Here is a 21,277-nt window from a genome sequence, read left to right as displayed (position 1 = left end):
TTTTTATTTCTTCAAAACCTATCATTGACTTTTGAATAGATAGATGAATATCATTCTGTGTTACTGTTATGTATTGTTTTATCTTTGAACTATAATAGATGCATTGAAAACTCTTGCAAAAAAAATTGACAAAGGCCGCATTGGATAAAACTAGCATTCTGGTAATTTTGCCATTAATGATAACCCCCATGGAAGCCTTGAATTTAACTGAACCCTGAATCCAATCATTTGATGGCAATTTTAACAGTTGGTCCTTCAAGCCAAAATAATCACATTTCATTGATATGCTACATACCATGGTGTACTTTAGTTATGGATGGTAGATTTACATTTAATAATAATGTTTATGCAATGCGGACCTGTGTTTTTATGTTTCCAACATTCATCAAATCATATTTTTATCTATGTGCAATGTTTATGTATACAACAGGAGATGAAATGCTAGATTCTGGTAAGCTTTCTCCGCCAGTTGTTTTTTTCTCTAATACTTCCACTATGATTTCACCATTGAGCTTCTATTATCAAGACTTGCTCATGCAGATGCATAAGTATGTATTTTAAGTCCTGGTACTGGAGCATACACACATAACAAATCTTGTGAATTTGGACAAGCACAATTTCTAAATGTGCATCACTAACTTCAGTTTCTTTTCCTTTTTCCCCTCAAAATGATATGTGGTTTCCACTGATTTGCTTGAAGATTCTTTACAAGGTCAATCAATTTGAGGACAGAATCCAATATTTTTGCATCTGTGTGTGTTTTGGTCTGACAGCTTAACAAGAAATCATGACCTTTCTTGCTTTTGAATTGACCACTTTTTATTGACCTTTTAATAAAATTGTATTCACAGTGCACAGCAATTTGTTGCATGGCAACTTCTGGGTCTGTACACAGCTTAAAAAATGTTAGAGAGCACATAAAATAAGCTATATTTATATTCAATTATATTTTGTAGATATAATGAACACATATACGTACATGTATATATTCTCTGCACCTGGAATACATTATACAAAAAAAAAAAAGAATTAGTTTACATACATTTTGTATATATTCCAAATACTTTGGATAAAATATACACTTATTAATAGACTGAAAATTCTAGTGATATTATTTTTCCAAATTCTAGTGAAATGCACTTGATATGTTGCAATTTACAAGTTTGTTAAGTTAAAGCATAGTGCAGTCAAAATTACTCCAAATCAATTAGGAATTGAAAAAGTGTTAATTTTGCCTGTAAGAATGAAATGTGATATGTATTTATGCTGTGTACTGCACCAAGATAAGGCTCATGACTCTTTGTTGATATGGTGATGATAAAAAAAGATCATATTGATCCTGATGGAAGGTGTGTTCTTTGTGTACATAATCAAATATGTTTTTGTCTACAATGACTCTAGTGATTTTTCAGTGTTTGCTGAAAATAAAGTACATTAGTTTTGGCTCATCACTTCATGACTTTGGTTAAGATTGTATATTGCTTTTGAATAAAAGAGAAAAATGATATGAAATTTTAATTCTCTTAGATAAATTATGTATGAGATCAAAATTCATTTGTTCATTTATAAAAAAAAAAAAATTATTAAATGCCTTTTGGAAGGGGACAACTGGATTGCAAAAAAATATTGCTGTGCACTGTTTAATCATGTTGAGTGTTGTGAAGCTTTTCCTGAAAATCAACTTATTCCAAATTAACCAGCTTTTTGATAAATGTACTCTCTACATAATTTGTATTTTCAAGCAACACTATGGATTACTTGTAGTAACCATAAGAGCACACCTTCCTCAACTTTCTGTACATCTCATTTCTTGATTTTTCCTTTAAAACTCTCCCACCTCTATTTCGAATTGATAGTGTTTGATTTGTGTTATCTTGTGTTTTACAACTGCACAATCTATTCATCATGCTTTGACTTGTATTAGCATTGATTTGAATAATTCTCTGCATTTCTTTAAAAAAGAAATCACTGTTACTATTAAAGATAATATCTTGTTCCCAACATCACTATTCTCTGTAATTTTTACATAACCTTTTAAAGCTATGAATTTCAAACTGATGCTCCATCTTTTTGTCTTTATTTCCTGATTTTATTCTTTCAAAATTGCTATCTCATCCATTCTGAGTTCAATAACAATGACTTTTTTGTGTTTGAACTTATAACAGACTTCAGAGTTCTCACCAATATTTGTCAGTATTTTTTTTCACTTTAAACTAATTTGATTGATATGAATATATCAATATTGATATAAAACTTTACAAATGGTTTATTTATTGATCTAATTCTTCCTATTATTATGTGACTGGCACAAGCTGTTCTTTTTTATTCTGAATTAGATAAGTGAATCAGTAAATTATTTTAGTGTCTTACCGTTTTTTATGTAATGAAAAATATTGTAGCATATTGTAGCATATATTTGTAACTTATATACAGGTCTAATTTTGTATTCACTTGATAGTGATACACTTGTATCAAAATAAACATATCAGTGCTTCTCAGTGGAGGTTATAATATTTATAAACTTGATATGATATTAACTTACATTATATGCCTCAATTAATTAATTATATATGGTATCAGTTGTATTTTCATATTTAATTTTTAAGCAGCAATATATGTTGTATTCTAAGGAAATACAACATGCATGCATATATATGATTTATGATAATGGATTGAACTAGTTAAATACTCCTGATTTGTAATTAAGATTGATTTATATATCCACTTTATTATCCATGGCAACATCATGTAACAATTAATCCATATTATTATTATATCTACTATAGCAGTACTAGGTTTAAGAAATTTATATAAGCACTTATATAATGGGTACTTTAAACAAAGTAAGCAGTTTAGTAAGCATTTTAAAGAAATAAAAAAGGGGCATAAGGTTTTGGACTTGTCATGGAATTTTTTTTTGTCACTGGCAAGTGTCTTGCATCAATCATGAAGTTTTGTTGCCAATGATAATGTTGTGTTTTTAAATACATCCATTTGGTTTCTTGCGTGTTGCTTTTGCAGTTTTTAGTGTTGTAGGTGATGGGATTTTTTTGTTATTTTTGCTTCTGATCAACATTCAAGAAATAATTTTTAAAGTTGCATAAACGCTATGAACGTTATTTATGTAAATTCTGCTCTAGTAAAATAGTTGATATTTTGATTTGAATGCAGATATTCTTGATACTCATTTTCATTGGTTCAGTCAGTTCAACAGTACTGTAAGTACTGTGAGTACTGTAAGTCAATGTTACCTACAGAAACAGGATAATGTCAAAATGGATGCTGAAGTTGAAAAGTCAAGGGATATCAATATAAATTCAACATTTTTTTTTCATTTAATTTTGATATTTACAACTCTGAATCCTGTCTATTTGAATGCAGCTGCTGACAGTGCGGCTATGGCTGCTAGCATGGAGAGTCTATCAATGAGTGAAGACTGGGACGCCCTCTCTGGTCCTCGACGCAGGACAAACTATGTGCCTTATCGAAACTCCATACTTACCTGGCTTCTCAAGGATAGTCTGGGAGGAAATTCAAAGACCATCATGATTGCAAGTGAGTATGCTTTTCTGTTTTTCTGTCTGTCTGTTGTATGTCTGTTGGTTTATTTGTTTGTGAGTGTTGCTATCATGCACGCTAAAAACTGAAATGTTAAATGAGCAATTGATAGGTTGGAGGAGTGACAACCTTTTCCAAATGTTACATTTCCACCGTAATTAGTCCGATCCAACACTTACATGTAAGTCGTTGAATTCAGCTTAATGCAAGGTTATATACAACATTTTGAAAAGGTTGTCACTCTTCAAACATTTCAATTGCTGATTTCAGTTTTTAATTTGTGACAAGTGAGTATGCTTGTTTATTGGTGTCTGTCTGTCTGTTTTTGTCTCACCTGCATAGCAGAGTGAGACTATAGGCGCCGCTTTTCCGACGGCGACGGCGGCGGCGGCGTCAACACCAAATCTTAACCTGAGGTTAAGTTTTTGAAATGACAGCATAACTTATAAAGTATATGGACCTAGTTCATGAAACTTGGCCATAAGGTTAATCAAGTATTACTAAACATCCTGCCTGAGTTTCATGTCACATGACCAAGGTCAAAGGTCATTTAGGGTCAATGAACTTAGACCATGTTGGGGGTATCAACATCAAAATCTTAACCTAAGGTTAAGTTTTTGAAATGTCATCATAACTTAGAAAATATATGGACCTAGTTCATGAAACTTATACATAAGGTTAATCAAGTATCACTGAACATCCTGCTTGAGTTTTACATCACATGACCAAGGTCAAAGGTCATTTAGGGGGTCAATGAACTTTGGCCGAATTGGGGGTATCTGTTGAATTACCATCATAACTTTGAAAGTTTATGGATCTGATTCATGAAACTTGGACATAATAGTAATCAAGTATTACTGAACATCCTGTGCAAGTTTCAGGTCACATGATCAAGGTCAAAGGTCATTTAGGGTCAATGAACTTTGGCCAAATTGGGGTATTTGTTGAATTACAGCCATAAATTTGAAAGTGTGTTGGTCTAGTACATAAAACTTGGACATAATAGTAATCAAGTATCACTGAACATCCTGTGCGAGTTTCAGGTCACATGATCAAGGTCAAAGGTCATGTAAGGTCAAAGAACTTTGGCCACGTTGGGGGTATTTGTTGATTTGCCATCATATCTCTATAAGTGTATTGGTCTAAAACGTGGAAATAAGAGTAACCAAGTATCACTGAACATCTTGTGCGAGTTATAGTAGTTTTCAAAATCAGCACTGCTGCTATATTGAATCGCGTGATGCAGGTGAGACGGCCAGAGGCATTCCACTTGTTCTTGCTATTGGTATGTCTTGAAGGAATCCCACAGATCATAATGAGTGCAAGTGAGTCTGATTGTTTGTTTGTTTGTTAGTCTTGCTATCATTACATGTATGTCTGGAAGGAAATTAAAGACCATGATGACTGCAAGTGAATTTAGTTGTCTGTATGTTTGTCTTGTCATCTTCGAAGGATACCAAACGACAATGATATGAAATCAGTCTATTTATCTATTTATTTGTTTGACTTGCTCTCAGTAAATCTGAAACAATTGCCCTGTGTGTGGTTGATGCTCTTTGAATATACATGTAATTGATAACTATGCATTGAGAACATGATAATCAAAAATAGAAATGATACATAAGCCTTAATTCATGGACCATAATAATGTACTCCTAAGGTCATTGTCAACCATGTCAGCTTCCCATCATGATAACTTCAGTTGATTCCAGGGCTCTTTAATACAATTATTAGTGATTTACTTTTAAGACTGATTGCTTGCATTGATCACCGAACACAATCGTTTGTAAAACGTGATTTGTCTTTTAGTTTTACGTTACTTGGCACAGAAATTGAATGATGTTATGTTTATTGAATGAGATGAAGTGTGTGAACTGAATCCTTTTGAACATGAATGAAACATGGAATTGTTATTTGAAATGAACAAACATTTTCTTGGTAATACATCAGTTCTTCCCCAAAATGTCAATATAGTCCTTACAAAGTTGTTCAAGTCATTCAATCAATCACACTCCAAACCACAGTCCCATTGACAGGAAAAGAGAAGGTCTTTAAAGGAAGGACAAATCCCCTTTAATTGCCATTTTAAGAAGGAGGACAAATAGGCGAGCGGCCAGAGGCCAAAATTTGGGACTTTAATCCCCCCGACTGGATCAAAGCAAATTCATGCATCATTTTAAAGGAAATTTTCTGAATTTTTCAGAACTGAGAATTAAAAGTGTCGCAGAGTGTAGCTTCACCATGGAAACCAGCCTTGAATAGGCCACGCCCATTTTTGTGATAAATGCAAAGCAGTAACTTATTATTTATATTTGTTAATTAATTGCACTAATTTATATATAAATACAGAATTTACGAGGTTAAAATCATTACAGATTGAATGATATGATAACGCCTAGCAACCAAATATATATTTCATAATATTTGATTTCAAAACTGTTGCCTAGCAACATTATTTTCCCTAGCAACCATATTCACTTTTCAATATTCTCTTATTTTTTTATCAGATTAATTCATTTTATCATTTTTTTTTAGTTTTTAATTTGTAAAAACTAATGAAGAAGGTGAATTTTGATGAAAAAGTGATAAAAGAGGAAGACTAGGGTGTATAATGCATTCATGATCATGAAAAATTACATTATTGCCTTGTTTGAATAACCCCTGCATGTGACGGATATCACTAATAATTTATTTGTGTGTATTTACGACTATACGTATCATTTAAAGGATTTTATGATATTGTTATAAATCATTCTTAGATACCCTGCTGTGTCATGTCATCTGTTCTAATTTAAATAATTGAGTATTCAGATATTTTTTGTTACCTATGGAAACCATTTTATGTTGCCTAGCAACAGTATTTTCCCTAGCAACCATCACTTTTTGGCGATATTTCAAGCCTGTAACCTCCCCAAAATTCCTGTTTTTTGGTACTCAAAATGCATCTTATACTATTCTAAGCATTTATCGTGGTGATGACAATTAATTTCACACATCTGGATAGGCAGTTGGCATATTGAGAGAGGGCATGGCTGTATGAAGAAGATTTTTCCTTGGGGTGGCTGACGACTGAAAAAATTCCAAGAAACAAAGCGAGGGAGCGAAGCTACTGAGTTTGGCAAGAGGCACTTTTTCATAGTAAATTGAAGGATATCATCCACACTTTGGGTGAATTTTGTGAAAACTTTTAGTTTAAAAATGTAACTTTTCGCTGCATACGGCAATGGGAGAGGAAATAGGTATTATCAACAATATCATTTAGGTTGTTATTTGGAACATTTTATTATACAACATTTATTAGGAAGGGTAATACATATCCAAGACCAACCTTAAAGTGTAAAGTGTCTGCAATAGGAAAACGAAATTATTTATAAGTATGGCATATATAATCCCTAAACTGTAGTGATTGTGAACTCAAAAGCTTATTACATTATGAGGGAACCTACTAAATTATGTAAATCACAATGATCTATCAAAGTTTCTATCTGCAATTCTGGCAATTTTCCTGTGTTGTTGCAAGGTTTTGTCTTTTTTCTTTTATTATACCAATGCATCCATGGGCAATGGGGCAGTTAACACAATAGTCTACTTGCAGACCTTCAAGCAGGATTGCTGGTTTATCTGCACAACCTGGTTAAAAAAACTTTTCAATGACCACCTGCCGTGATTTAAACATAGATCAAGAGATCCTCAGTATGTCGTACATGTATCAAGTAGACAACAAAAATTGCTCTAATCTGAGCCTGTTGCTCACTAGAACCGGTTAGTCCCTGGACATTCTATATGAGCATTACTGATTCCAGCAGTTAATTAGCATGTCCAATATCTTTTCAAGTATAATTAATTAAGAGGAGGCCCTATTATTGTCTCATCAAGCTTAAGGGCAAAGTCCTAACCATTGAACTTATGAGTATTTCTTTAAGTTCTTTCTATAAACCTAACCAATCTTTCTTCCTTACTCGAGAAGCCACCTCCGATCTAGGAAATGTAATTATTGGGGATTTCAACAGTCAAAGCATTATCTGGGGGTATGGAGAAACCCCGGGAGAAACCAACGAGATGGAGAACTTGTGGAGAACTGGTCACATGCAAATTAGATTGCATCACCCGACAAAATTTGAGAAAGTTGTGCTTGACCCTCTCCCGCACACTCAACATCGACCGATTGGGCTGAAGGTGAATGCAGCCATCACTCCACACACCGTTCCTTTTCACAGACGTTTCACCCTGAAGAAAGCAATCAGGGAGCAGTTTGTCATAGATCCGAATACCTATCCACAGAATCTTCCAGCACTCCTTACGACATTAAGACACATTTGGAAAGCTGTTGAAGGAATCATCACAGAAAAATATTCCACGAGGATGCCGTACAAACTATAATGCGGGCTTGACGGATGACGAAGCTGCTGTACAATTAATAATTAAAGGAGCTTTGAGAATTACCCCTTTGGTGCCGATACACTTGAATGTGGGGGAAAATTGACAATTGTCATTATGGATAGTAAAAAAGAAAGTGACAGTAATTAATTAAATCACTGGATATGACTAACTACAGCAGAAAAGCCGGGAAAATAATTCGGATCCTCGAAAACGACTATGCGAGTCTCAAACTATAACCCTAGTGACCACTGACAAAATGGCCAACTATCTTCTTGTGTACAAGGTATCCCTATTTATTGCCCGCGAAGGGCCAACCTCCCTAAAAGTGCAGAGACAGCCTCCCAACTAAGAGACATTTGAAACCACAAGACCATTCAGCATGAACGTCTTGTCTGCTTGTGCTATGCTATCAAAGAAAATAATGAAGAGCAACAGGGCACCTGGATTAGATGTCCTCTGTGAGCAGATCACACTTCTTGAACCTGTTGCAGCCCAATGGCTGCTGACATGTTAAACCACTGTTTGCATGAAAAAATAAAACGGCAAAAGGAAATTGAGGGTAGTTGCCTAACTAGAGCCAGGTAAAGACCCAATCAGCCCAAGGAGTTACAGAACAATCTGTCTACTCTGTCACACATACAAGCCCTTTGAAAGGCTCCCGATTAAACGCATTGCTCCCTTTGTGACTGAGTTCCTCATTCAAGTATGCAATATTCAGGCCAGGACTCAGTACATCAGATGGTTTGAGGAAGGTCTGAAAACTGGAGCAGCCATTGTTGACTTCTCTGCAGCTTATACAACAGTTAATCATAGGGTAGGCCTACTTACGAGGAAAGTCATTGTGATGACAAAGGACGTCAAGTTGACAAGGCTAATTCAGAACATTCCCTCAAACCGGTTGTTTGTGAATCTCAGTGGTTCCAGCAGAAAATGGTGGAGGCAGAAAAATGGTCCCCCCACAAAGAAGTGTCCTTGCCCAAATACACAAACTACCAACTAATTCACCCAAACACCAAGAGCTACCAATGCTTAAGAACTGTACATTGCCTCACAGAAGCAGTCATTTGAAGAGGTGGAAAAAACATTCAGTGATTCTCTGGCGTATCTGGCTCTTTACTATCAAGAGAACACCCAACTTAGCTTCTCCCACCTTAACGATAGAGATGCAGACCGTAAACTGATGGTCAGATGGTGTTGAAACTTGAAAGTGAACGAATCACACCAGCGAGCTTGCCTACCTTGACGTCACTCTTGCATACAAAGAATATGTTGCCAAGACAAAGGCAAAAGCTGGAGAAAGGAACAACATCAAAAAGAGGCTTGCTAGCACGATATGGGGAGCTGATGCCATATCATCCGTTCAACAGCTCTGCTGTATTCTACAAGTTTAACCCAGTCCTGAATGCTATTTGCAGAGCAATTTCCGACTGTCTGCTACCAAAAAGAGTAAATGATCTTTACCTATTGTGTGACACAGTCCCCCACACATAGAGGTATCAGCACAGGTGGAAAAACAAGCAAAAAAAATTCCTTTTTCTTCCACTCTTTAACTCTGAACCTGCCAAAAAGAGACTCGAATCAAGACAGTTTCCTTCACTTGACTGAATCCCTTAATGGCTATGCACACAACCAAAGGATCCCCCTATGGTCAAACCACCTCTAGTCTGTGACGCAAAAGCTTTCCATGTGACCTAGCGAATGTGGCCCCCATGTACAAGTGACGAATGGCCATCCTGGCTATGTCTCAATCGCCTATGGTCTGGAACAGGAAGGTGCAAAGTCCTTAATATGCAATTCGGGGCTACACTGAGCAGGGATGCAGACACTATCTACGACTGAGGAGAGGATCAGACAGTGCATCACCTTTTGGTCTGCATTCAAATGCATTCAAAGTAGGAATGCAACAAATACCTTCATAAAGTGTTCATTGGTGTGCTATTCTACTCACCTGGTCTATTCAATTTCTTCATCCTGCTATGTAAGGCAAGCTTATGTAATATCTTGCTTTGAAATCTGCCTATCATAATGAAATAAATGAAAGGTCATTTGACCAAAAATGTCCATAAGTAACTACGAACTGGTATATTGCAATTTCACCTTAAAACACTAACAATCAGAATATAGGCACCGTTTTCAGCAAAGTTTAAACCTAACCGACAACCCCATCAGGAACCAATCAAGTCCCTGCCCCCTCCCCTTCCAAATGTCAGATTACCATAAATAGGTGTCTTCTACCAGTCAGATAATTAATGACACACTTCTTCTTAGTTCATTAAAGATGTCATGTCCTGTTAATGGTACAAGATCTACATGTAGCTTTCCTGTGAAAAGATTCTAGTGCAGTGGCAAAGGCAGTGGCAGTTCATAGCTCTGGTAGGAGGGAGCAGACACAAAAATGTATCCTATGATCATCCTTACAGTTGCAGGTAGTTTCTCCATCCCTATTGTAGCCCCATAGGCGATTTAAACAAGATCAGGTAGGCCATTCTTCACTTGGACCTGGAGAGTGATGTACTAAGTCCATAGGTGAGATTGTGCATCACAGACTGGAGATTGTTAGACCAGAGGGTGACGCTTTCATGCGTGCAGAGTCATCATGCATGCCAAGGGATTCTGTTAAGTGGAGAAAACTGTGTCTAGATTTGAGTCTCTTGGCAAGTTCATGGTTGACGAGTGGAATACTATCCTCTTGATTGTTTTTTTCTTTCTTCTGTGCTGATGACTTCTCTTCTGATGTACGATAGGGCAATAATACAGAGAATGTAAAGATCACTCACTTCTGTTAGTCGCAAACAGCCAGTGATGGCTCTGCAAGCTCCATTTAAGACTTGTCACCAAGGGCTGCGTACTCAGCAGTGGAGAAGCATAGAGCAAGAGCTGTGGTACAGATAGATTTGGCATCTCTCAATTCCCCATCTGTTTCCCAGCTTCTTCAGAATGATATTCCTTGCTCCAAATTTTGCATTTGTTTTGGAAGCATGTTCTTTTCATGAAAAAGAACGGTCTAGAATGAGGCCATGATAGGTTGACTTGTTACCATTTGATCCTCAGTTTTTTTTTATCTGCTCTCTGTTTTAAGGTGGAATACACTAAGTTGGGGGTCTTTCTGGATTGGCTCAGATATGATTTATAGCACAGTAAGGAGTTAGACTTGCCAAATAATCACTATGGCACACAAAGGAGTAATTATTTAGAGATTATTGCACAGTTCAATGTTTTCCCACTCCATTAAAGCAGTGATACAAAATTATGGCTGTAATTTAGATTCATCATTACAAATACAGATTAGTATGTTTTACCAATACTGTAGGGGCATCATCCCAATTACATCAGTTTTAGATATATTCTTTGACATATTTCTTATACCATGGATGTCTTTAAAGATTTATATTGATCTAAATCTCCATGGAACGAACAGTAGCGTTAGTGTAAGACCTACAATAGTGGCATGTGTACCTGTTTTTCCGAAGCTTTGTCAATGTCCTTTACATATGTATGCATGGTGAGGGGAATCATTGTCTTTTCATTCAGACATATTTTCTTAAACTGAGTATTTAAGGCATCAGTTTTTAACAGCCGGAGTCACTGACAATATCGATGTGGCAGAAAATACCTGAAGGACAACATCAAAGACCACTTAAGCTGATATGCCTCCTCTCTATATTCAGGGACTTTTATTGTATGCCCTTCCCTGGTTGTCTCTATTCAGCAGATGTGTGCAAACATCATGACATATTACATAATGACACTTAGACATAGAAAACATCTCCCAATTTAGTAAACCTTTCTATCCTTAATAGTTTTCTTGTCATTTTCTTGGCCTAATCAGGAATGATAGCTCAGTCGGTAGAGCGGGGGTTTCGGATTCCGGTGACCTGAATTTGATTCCCACTTGGTACATTAGTGCTCTTTAGAAAGGCGCATCCTCATTACCAGGTCTCGGAGAGGACATGGAGCTGTCGGTCCTCTGGTTGTTTGCTTACAAACATTCATGCTTTCATAGCAATCAGGTAAACAACCACCATATTAAGGCCTAAGATCCCAAGTTTCCATACTTTCATCCCTCTGATTTATTGACAGTTATCAGATTGAAAGTGACATCATAAGTTCCCTGTGATTAAACTTCTGACACTTATTAATAGTATTCAACAGAAACTTATCGAACTCACAGCTTTGGCATCTTTGGGCTACAGCCTCCACACAGACACAAACTTGGAAGTTGGACATGCATGGGTGACTAGGTATATTTGACAAGTCACATCCATTTGTTAACCATTCCATATTCACTTGAGGAATATGCAGCCAAGAGCGAAAAAATATGTTATGTACTCAGCTATTAATCCTCCAAACCATATTAATCTCTTTATATCTTCAACATTTACATTTCTCTTTGTAGCTGCTCTTTTTATACGATTAAGTTTAAATACCATGCTCATCGTACTGTTAAGAATTTGTAGACAAGCAATATACAAACAAGGATAAATGATTATTTTTAGAAATGAGAGAAATTAAGTGGTGTCCTTTAATTTGCCATTGCCAGTATGCATGTAGGCATATTATTTAATGGGATGGTCCAGGCTGGAGATATTTTTATCTAAATAGAGTAAAATTAAAAAAGCAAAATGCTGAAAATTTGATTGAAATCGGATACCAAATAACAAAGTTATTGAATTTTAAAGATTTGCGTATTTCCGGTAAAACAGTTCTAGGTATGTCTTTATGAATATTCATTAGGTGGGCTGATGATGTCATATCCCCACTTGTTCTTTTGTATTTTATTATATGAAATTAGGTTTATTTAAAATATTTCTACCAAGAAACAATTGGATTGACAACTGATTAAGTACATTAGTTATTTATTGCCGCAACTTATTTCATCATATTGCAGACACATCATGTACGCATGTATGAAATAAGGAAACATTTATGATTTCATGTAATTAATAAACTATAAAAAAAAAAGGAAAGTGGGGATGTGACATCATCAGCCCACCTAATGAATATTCATGACGATGTGCATATAACTGTTTTCACAATATATTGATAAACTTTAAAATTCAATAACTTTATTTGTTATCCGATTTCAATCAAATTTTCAGCATTTTGCTTTGTGAATTTTACTTTATTTATTTAGATAGAAATATTTACAGCCTGGACCATCCCTTTACAAATGGTATTGTACACTTAAAAGTGGATTATTTTCCTCAAGATTGTTTAAGGGGAAAATACATCGTTGCTAAGGTAAATAGTGTTGCTAGGCAATGGAATTGTGTCAGTAGATGATGATAAATCTCTGAATACTGTTTAACAAACTATCATATGTTAATTTTCTCAATATTTTTACTCTATTCCGAGGTTGTAGGCATCTAAATGATAATTGTGTCAGTATTATTGCTCATAATGAACTATTTTTACACAGATTTGTCCAGGGAGGAGAGTCGTTATCATAGTCGTTGCTATGGAAAATAGTCGTTGCTAGGCAATGAATTGGTATCCATGGGTAATGTGAAATGGTAATTTTGTTGATGTTCTATTGAAGACAAGATACTGCATGTTAATTGAACAGGTATTATTGACTCAATCCTCTTTTTCACCACAAAATAGTATAAAGTATGTGACTTGTACGTACGTGTATCAATGTAGTCAAAATGAACAATAATATGGCGATTTGTACGATAGAAGGGGGTGTGTTAAGTAGAGCTTAGCAAATTTATTTGAGGTTCGCAATAGTTAAAATGGGGTTTTTTAGTTCTTTTAATTATTTTTCAATAATACTCCATAGAATTTCATTGGTGCAACTTATTAGGTTTAATCTAACCTAGTTAAAAAGTTAAAAGTTAGGTTTGAAATGGAAAAATAAGTGGTTTACTTAAGGAGCTAACTGGTTGCTAAGGAAAGTTATGTTGCTAGGAAACAATTTCTGAGAAAATGTTCATAAAATTCATGCTAAGTTGTTATTCAGTAATCATTCTTACAATATATAGTGGAACTATCCTTTTAAAATAAGAAAAAATACCTGATAATTTAAATTAATGAGTAAAAAAATCAGTATTCACGATAAACATTCAATAGGTATTTAAAATGGGCGTGGCTTAATCAAGGCCGGTTTCCATGGTGATGCTACACATTACGTCACTTTTAATGCCCAATTCCGAAAAATTCAGAAAATTTCCTTTAATTTGATGTATGATTTTGCTTTGATCCAGCCGGGGGGATTAAAGTCAAGAAATAAGCCACTTTTTGGCTTCTGGCCGCTCACCTAAAAGGCCTTTCAATTTGCGGGGTCTCCTTTGCTTTTGCGGGACAATGCTTGGAACATGACACCTCTATATATGTATAGCGGCTACTTGTTTGTGAGTGTTGGTCGAAGACCCATTAGCGTTTGGGACATGTGCTACCTGTTTGTGTTGTAAAGGAGTGTTGAGAAACCTGTGAATTTTCTAGGAGTCTGATGGTGATAAATAAATGCAGTAATTTTGGATTGTGTGATGGCAACAGCTTGAGTCTAGCAGACCCAGGGATAAATTATGTGATGTGAGTGGGTAAAGTTGACATGTGATTTGTGTAATGTGACTGCCTTGCCAATTTGTTTTGATGTTTCAGATTGCAAATGAGCTTTAGTGTAAGATGTCCATTTGTGATCAAAACAAGCTACATTTTCTTCCTGCTCTAGTTAGGTTCTTGGGTTATATTCTTCCTTTTTATTTTATAAATCTAATTGTCTTGTGATAATAGAATATATAATAATATAATGTTAAAATGATCTGTGCCCAAACTGTGCATATGTCCTCTTTGTCACTCAGAATTTTCATTTTGATTTTCTGTACATAGTTTAATATAGTCTAATTCAAATGTCAGTTTGCTGCTAATGTTGATGTCAAGTTTTTATACTTCAATAGCTTGCATTCAAATGAGGTTTTTGCAATGAATTGTTTTCTTCGAAATGTTTTGCTAAACTGGCAATGTAAGAAATGATAGATCTGATGAAAACATCAGTTAAATTAGAGATCTTTACTTTCCTGAATAATCCAGGTCACAAGGGTTACTTGATGCATAATGTCCCTTGGGTTTGAATATTTATGACTAAACTTATAGATATTGTCTAGTGCTGTTTTAAAATGTCATTTTTTAAAATTTCATTTTGGAGATTATCGTTGTGCTGCAATATGATGTCTTTCCATTTACATGTCAGTCACCTTGTAAATTCATAAACGAAGAATAAATTTAATGTTATCATTGGTTTTCTTTTATAGCGATCTCACCAGCTTCCATACATTATAATGAAACAATGAGCACATTGAGGTATGCAAGACGGGCCAAACACATAGTCAATCAACCCATCATTAATGAGGTAAGTTATTAATGTTTTTGATTTTTTTCTACTTTAACAATTATGATTAAATCATTGCTCCTCTTTGTGAACCATCTAGGCCTATTATTCTTCATTGTCCATTTGCACAATTTTTAAGGGATGACTTTTTTATTCACTACTACTTTATATTCAGTTTTTAATGCAATCCAAATCTGGCATTTTCTTGTTTCCGTTTTGGTTGTGCTCATTCATTGAATGTATCAATTGATATTTGTAAAATCTCTTTCAACAACATTTCTCCTTTTTTAGAGAGGAGCTATTGATGAATTTCCTATGTAAGATTGATTTGATTCTTTATTTCAGTCTACTCATCCATTATTATCAATATACAACCATGAACTATGCATCAAGTTGTACATTATGTTATTATTTCTTATATTGCTTTGGCTAAAATCTGTATTTTTTGATAAAATTGATTACAAAGCTTTTGTTAAGTATAAAAGATGATCTTGATATCATTCATCAATTTATAGCACTTTACTAAAATTCAGAGCCAAGTCTTTTAACACTAGTCCTGCTAGCTGTTAGGAGCAGCTTTCCTTCATTCCCCATTGTTTTGTCTATGATGTGAAGATCTGCAATGAAAAGATGCATGCATGAGGGTCAGCTCTGTCTACCACCATGCTCTGACCTCTCGTAAGATGCCTTAATACTCAGGACTGTATTTACCAGTGTGACAAGCCTCCATTGTTTACATCGACTGATTGCAAATGCCATCAATATTACCTCATCAAAACTTGATAACAATCTTGTTACTGCAGGGCCCATATACATAATTTACAAAAACCTTCATGTACCTGTGCATGAACATAGCTTGTTTTGTTGAGTTAAATATAACTGTTCTTATGCATGCATACTTGAGATATGACTATCCCTCCTAATGAACCTCCTTTGGTATGCTTTGTTTTTTAAACCCTTTGGTAACCTCTTGATAGCGTATCTATATCAAATATTGTCTTGTAAAACAATCCTAACAACCCGACCATGCGTACAGACTAGGGTAATACTACCCCTGTATTGACGCCTTCTTTTAAGATGTGCCTCCCTTGCAGTGGCTGGGGTTTCTGAGGTTTGTTCAAGTGTGTGCATCTTTTATGAACCATTGTGCCATTTCCTGAGGCCTGGATGTTTTATTAGCATTCGTGCTGCACAGCCGCTACCAAGTCCAATTCCCTCATCAACGGCACGGAGCAATTCTCTCTTGCTCTGTCTCTGTGTTTGACATTTTAATATTGACATCACAGTCATTATGTAGCAACTCCGCCATCTTGTAGAAAACCTTCAAAAGTAAAAATTGATTATGATGAAGCGGAGAGCTCATGGCGTAATATTCCTTCACCAACTTTCTCCCCCTCCACAGGATCGTAATGTGAGGCTGATCCGCGAGCTGAGGGCAGAGATCGACAGGTTACGGATGCTTCTGAACAGCGCTAGCCTGGTGAGTTACCATTGTGAGATGTGATGGTGTACATGCATTGAGAAGAGTATTCCTGTCTTGTTATTTTTGTTTGCTTGATAACGTGTGATGCAGCTTCCCAAGTACCCGTACATGTATTCCAATATATATTATATCAAGGCCTTTTTTAATAGAAGCGAGAAAAAGATGTCATAGTGCACACATTATTGTGTATAATATTCTTGTCTTCTGGCTGTTTGTGTAATTGTGTTATGTGGCCTGTGTCTTGCATGCAACAGGCCATTTAGAAGAGGAGTATGTGTTATTGCATAAGACTATTCTCCTCTGTGAAGACAATGTTATTCAATGTTATCTATTGAGTTGAATAATCTTATCTTTTCATTGTAATGTGCATTTTTTTTAATGAATGCAAGATAGCATTTACCCTATTTCAAGATAAGTGTCCATCTACCTCTTTTTGAAAAATAAAGTAATACATCTAAAAGATTACTAATTTGCTTCCATAAGCAAATTAAATGATGACTTAAAGTTGAATGTAGCTTCATTATGATATAGATAGTAGTCAAAAATTATTTCATGTGACATGTTCTGCATATCAATGACTGCAGGATAGAGCCAAATTTTAGAGCCCTGCTTACAAATGATTCAAGGGTTGGAAGTTGGAATGTTATGAATAATTTAAAGTATTGAAAATGAAATCATACAAATAGGTCTTAGATTATTACATGAATGAAAAATTAGATAATGAATTTTTAAAAAATTGTGTGTACTTAATTTTGCATCTTATTAAACATCAAGCTTTTAACTATAGATACATTATTTGATTATTTTGATAATATAAATTACATGTAGTGTGAGGTTTAATTCAAATCAGCTTGTTATAATTCTAAAGGCTGCTACAGTATTAGGATACTGAAATAATTCTTGTTTGCTCTTAATTGTTAACCCTTTGTTGGTGTGATAACTGTAATAGATAATCAAGCAATCATTGATAAGGCTGATACTATAAGTGATTGGGCCAAGAGTTTGTTTGCCATTTATTTTATACATTTCAATATATAAATATATATATTGAATTAGAATGCCTTAAATTGTTGTCATAAGTACCATATGAATTCTAATTTGATGATGTTGAGTTGAAGTAGTAGATGCTTTAGTCAGATGAAATGAAAGATCATATCATGCAATGCATGTGTGAAAATCTGATTTGAAATCTTATGAGAGAAGTGTTTGAAAAGGCCTCCATAAGACAAATTGTGACATCAATAAAAGAGAACTCTCAATCAGATATAGTGACAAAATTCAAATATTTTTAAAGATTCAAACAGTGATGATAAATTAATTGAATGTAAGGATATTAGTCTCAATGGAATTCACATCATTGAATCTATCAAAACATAATACAGGCTTTAAGAAAATATCCTTGCACTTTCATGTCCTATGTTGTTTTCTGATTTTCATATTTAATAATAAACTGCAATAATTATTGTTTTGATACAGGCGAGTTCACAAGCTTCATTGATTCAAGACCAAAACATCTGTCGTATGCTGCAAGAGAACGAGCAAAGAGTTGATCAACTGACAGAAGCTTGGGTGGAGAAGTGGAGTAATGCAGCTCGCATCATGCAGGTAAGGTTATATAAACTTTATATCATGTTTTCATCAACAACATTATTTGTTGTTCTCAGTAGGTCTGATCTCTCATTGCCTTGCCTTGATTTCAGTGGAAAGTATGTGCTGTGATACCAAGTAGAGAATGTTGCTGATTTAGGCTGAGTCAAAGGGATGATGGGTTTACTGATCCTTCTCAAATTATCGGATTTTACGAGCTCTCACTTGTTCAATGATTTTACATTGCATTGATGACAAATGCTACAGACTTTAAGCTTGCATCAGAAGGTCTTGCTTTGAGTCAGAGAACACATTTTCATTATCATCATCATTCGGGTATGTTCTAATACTATTTGAAATATCCACTATGTTATAATAGGCATAGATATTTCTAGACAGTTACACATTTCATGCATTCTTGTGATTCAATAACTTTCAGGTCTATATTATTTATAAGCCTTTGCCCAATAACACAAGTTTAGCCCTTGATCGTAGGACTGATTTTAAGATTATCTTCATTGATCATCATGTTCAATCAGGCTTACAAACTAGCCGTATGATTAATTGCTAAGCTTTGTGTTTCAGCCCCTGGTGTAATATTGAAATAATCGTGATAAATTTATTTGTCATGAAAGGACACAACATATTTATTTTTCCTGTTTTCTCTTGATTATCTAGGAATGCAATGTTGGGATTCGTAAGGAGAGTGTCGGAGTGATCGTAGAATCTGAGCTACCTCATCTTATCGGTATGGATGATGATCTTCTTAGTACCGGTATCATCCTTTATCATCTCAAGGTATTCAATTTTTCTCTGATGAGTGCATGTCGAAAAGCTTATGTATGTTCGTTTTTAAGGTTATTTTACAAGGTATTTACCATTGATATTCAAATAGATTTTGGGAGAAGTCTTTTGGAAGCCAGAAGTGGTGTCACATGGTGGCAGGTTGCCAGGGAACAAAGCCTTTCATTATTATTTAGGCAATAAACAAGAGAAAGGGAAAAAAGAAAGGAAAGCGCTGAACAGTAACTTATTGTATCTATATGATACCCTATTTATTTTTTCATTTAGAAAAAAATCAATTTTAATAGCATCATTCTTCTCATGATCTTGCCAGTGATCAAATAATGAAGAAAGAGAGGAAGGAAATAAAAAGACAAAGAAGAGTGCATAAGGGTGTGTAACTATATGATTCCCTCTATTTCTTCATTGAGGAAAATACAAATGAACAAGTATCCTCTGATGATTTTTCAAGTGATCAATAATAAAATAAAAAAAGAAAAGAAGAAAGACACAAAGTATATTATTGGAAAGAGTGGACTGGTTATTATAAATATTCCAACCCATATTGTTTTCGCTGATGTGGTTTACGGTACACCATGTGAAGTGTTGTAGAAACAGTGGATAGGAGAAGAGAAGAAATGGATAGGCAAGAAAGTGGAGATTTGAGAGTAGAGTATTCTTTCTTGAAAGTAGTCCTGAAAAGGACTGTAAACCAGGAAAGATTGATGAGTTGAGAACAGCTTGAGTAGTAGAGCTAGTGAGGAGATGCTGGCTTGAGTCGGCGAGTAGAGATGATGAGCAGTAGAGAGACTTGACGTTTCGGGCAGGTTGACTGTCCGTCTTCAGGAGTAGAATACTCTACTCTCAAATCTCCACTTTCTCGCCTATCCATTTCTTCTCTTCTCCTATCCACTGTTTCTACAACACTTCACATGGTGTACCGTAAACCACATCAGCGATTGTACATACCACCATGCAAACCTTCAAACAACACCATATTGTTTTATTGAGAAAAAGTTATGAAACTTATTGTATAACATTATGCTCTCTGAATGCAGTTAGTCATCTCTCTAAATGGAAGTTTTTTTTGTCTGGTGGGTCTGACTTTAGAGCCCCACATCGTTCTTCACTCTGATGGAGAATTCATGCTCAGTAAATTGCATCATTATTTTCATTTTCATTACAGGAGGGAAGGACCAAAATAGGCAGAACAAACTCAGTCAGTCATCAGGATATCGGTAGGTGTTTAATATACATGGCTCTTATGTCTACATTGCTCTTTTGTCATTCATTGAACACCAGTTAAAACCAATCAGCATGTCCATGGGATTATAGAACTTGATAATTAGGATTCATAAAGGAAGTTTATACAGCCTCCTGATGTAAATCTTCTTCTGGGTTTCGTAAAGTGTGCACACACTTTGAATCTGATCCAATAGGCCTACATTTTCTTTAGATGCACATATGAGCAATGTGCACTTAGTTGTACTTACTTTAGTGTGGGCGCGTCGTGGTCTAGTCGTTCTGACTCTCGCCTTTGAAACAGAGGGTCATGGGTTCGAATCCTAGCCATGGCGTGTTTTCCTTCAGCAAGAAATTTATCCACACTGTGCTGCACTCGACCCAGGTGAGGTAAATGGGTACCGGCAGAAAGTAATTCCTCAAAAAGCTGTGCGCACCAGAATCGGTAGACTAGCTTAATATAGGAGCGCCTTGAGCACCTAGCAAGCAACCGCGTAGCCAGGATTCCATTTTGGAGGGGCGGTAAATGCACGCGAAGCTTGCCAACACTTAGGGGGTGGGTGCAGGGAGTTTTCGGTGTTTCATAAATTCAAATGAAAAGGAGCCGTCTCTCTTGTCTCTAGTACCTATATCAGCTCCAAAGTTCAGTTGACTATATTGTGATTTTGAATCTTGTTTTCAAAAGTGACTGTGATCGCACAAAAAAGGGATAAAATGGAGGAAGTTAAAATAACATTAACCCTGTGCAAAGCGTGGAAGCTAAAGCATTTTATTAATTTTTTTTGCAAAGAAAAGCGTCCAGAGAAAAGGGTATTGTCTAAGTTATATTGAATACTTCCCTTGGAAAGATCAGATTTGATTACAAACAATTTAGCGACAGTGCATATCTTAACTCGCAAAACAGAAGAGAAGAA

At 35.3% G+C, this 21,277-nt stretch overlaps 1 protein-coding gene across 3 annotated transcripts in view; it reads left to right on the top strand.

The window, feature by feature from the left end:
* LOC129264891 (uncharacterized) overlaps positions 1-21,277 on the top strand; it is a 93,744-nt gene that overhangs the window by 24,652 nt on the left and 47,815 nt on the right. The window contains exons 8-14 of one of the 3 annotated variants that reach the window (XM_064102038.1): positions 431-451; positions 3,382-3,555; positions 15,192-15,289; positions 16,671-16,748; positions 18,228-18,356; positions 19,017-19,136; positions 20,308-20,359. In XM_064102038.1, coding sequence (XP_063958108.1) covers positions 431-451; positions 3,382-3,555; positions 15,192-15,289; positions 16,671-16,748; positions 18,228-18,356; positions 19,017-19,136; positions 20,308-20,359 — 672 coding nt within the window. Of the gene's footprint in view, positions 1-430; positions 452-3,381; positions 3,556-14,250; positions 14,473-15,191; positions 15,290-16,670; positions 16,749-18,227; positions 18,357-19,016; positions 19,137-20,307; positions 20,360-21,277 lie in introns of those variants that run through there. The other 2 variants (XM_064102041.1, XM_064102040.1) reach the window with 2 other exon arrangements.

Source organism: Lytechinus pictus, chromosome 7, assembly GCF_037042905.1.
Source record: "Lytechinus pictus isolate F3 Inbred chromosome 7, Lp3.0, whole genome shotgun sequence".
Taxonomy (NCBI): Eukaryota; Metazoa; Echinodermata; class Echinoidea; order Temnopleuroida; family Toxopneustidae; genus Lytechinus; species Lytechinus pictus.
This window is presented reverse-complemented; position numbering and strand designations above follow the sequence as displayed.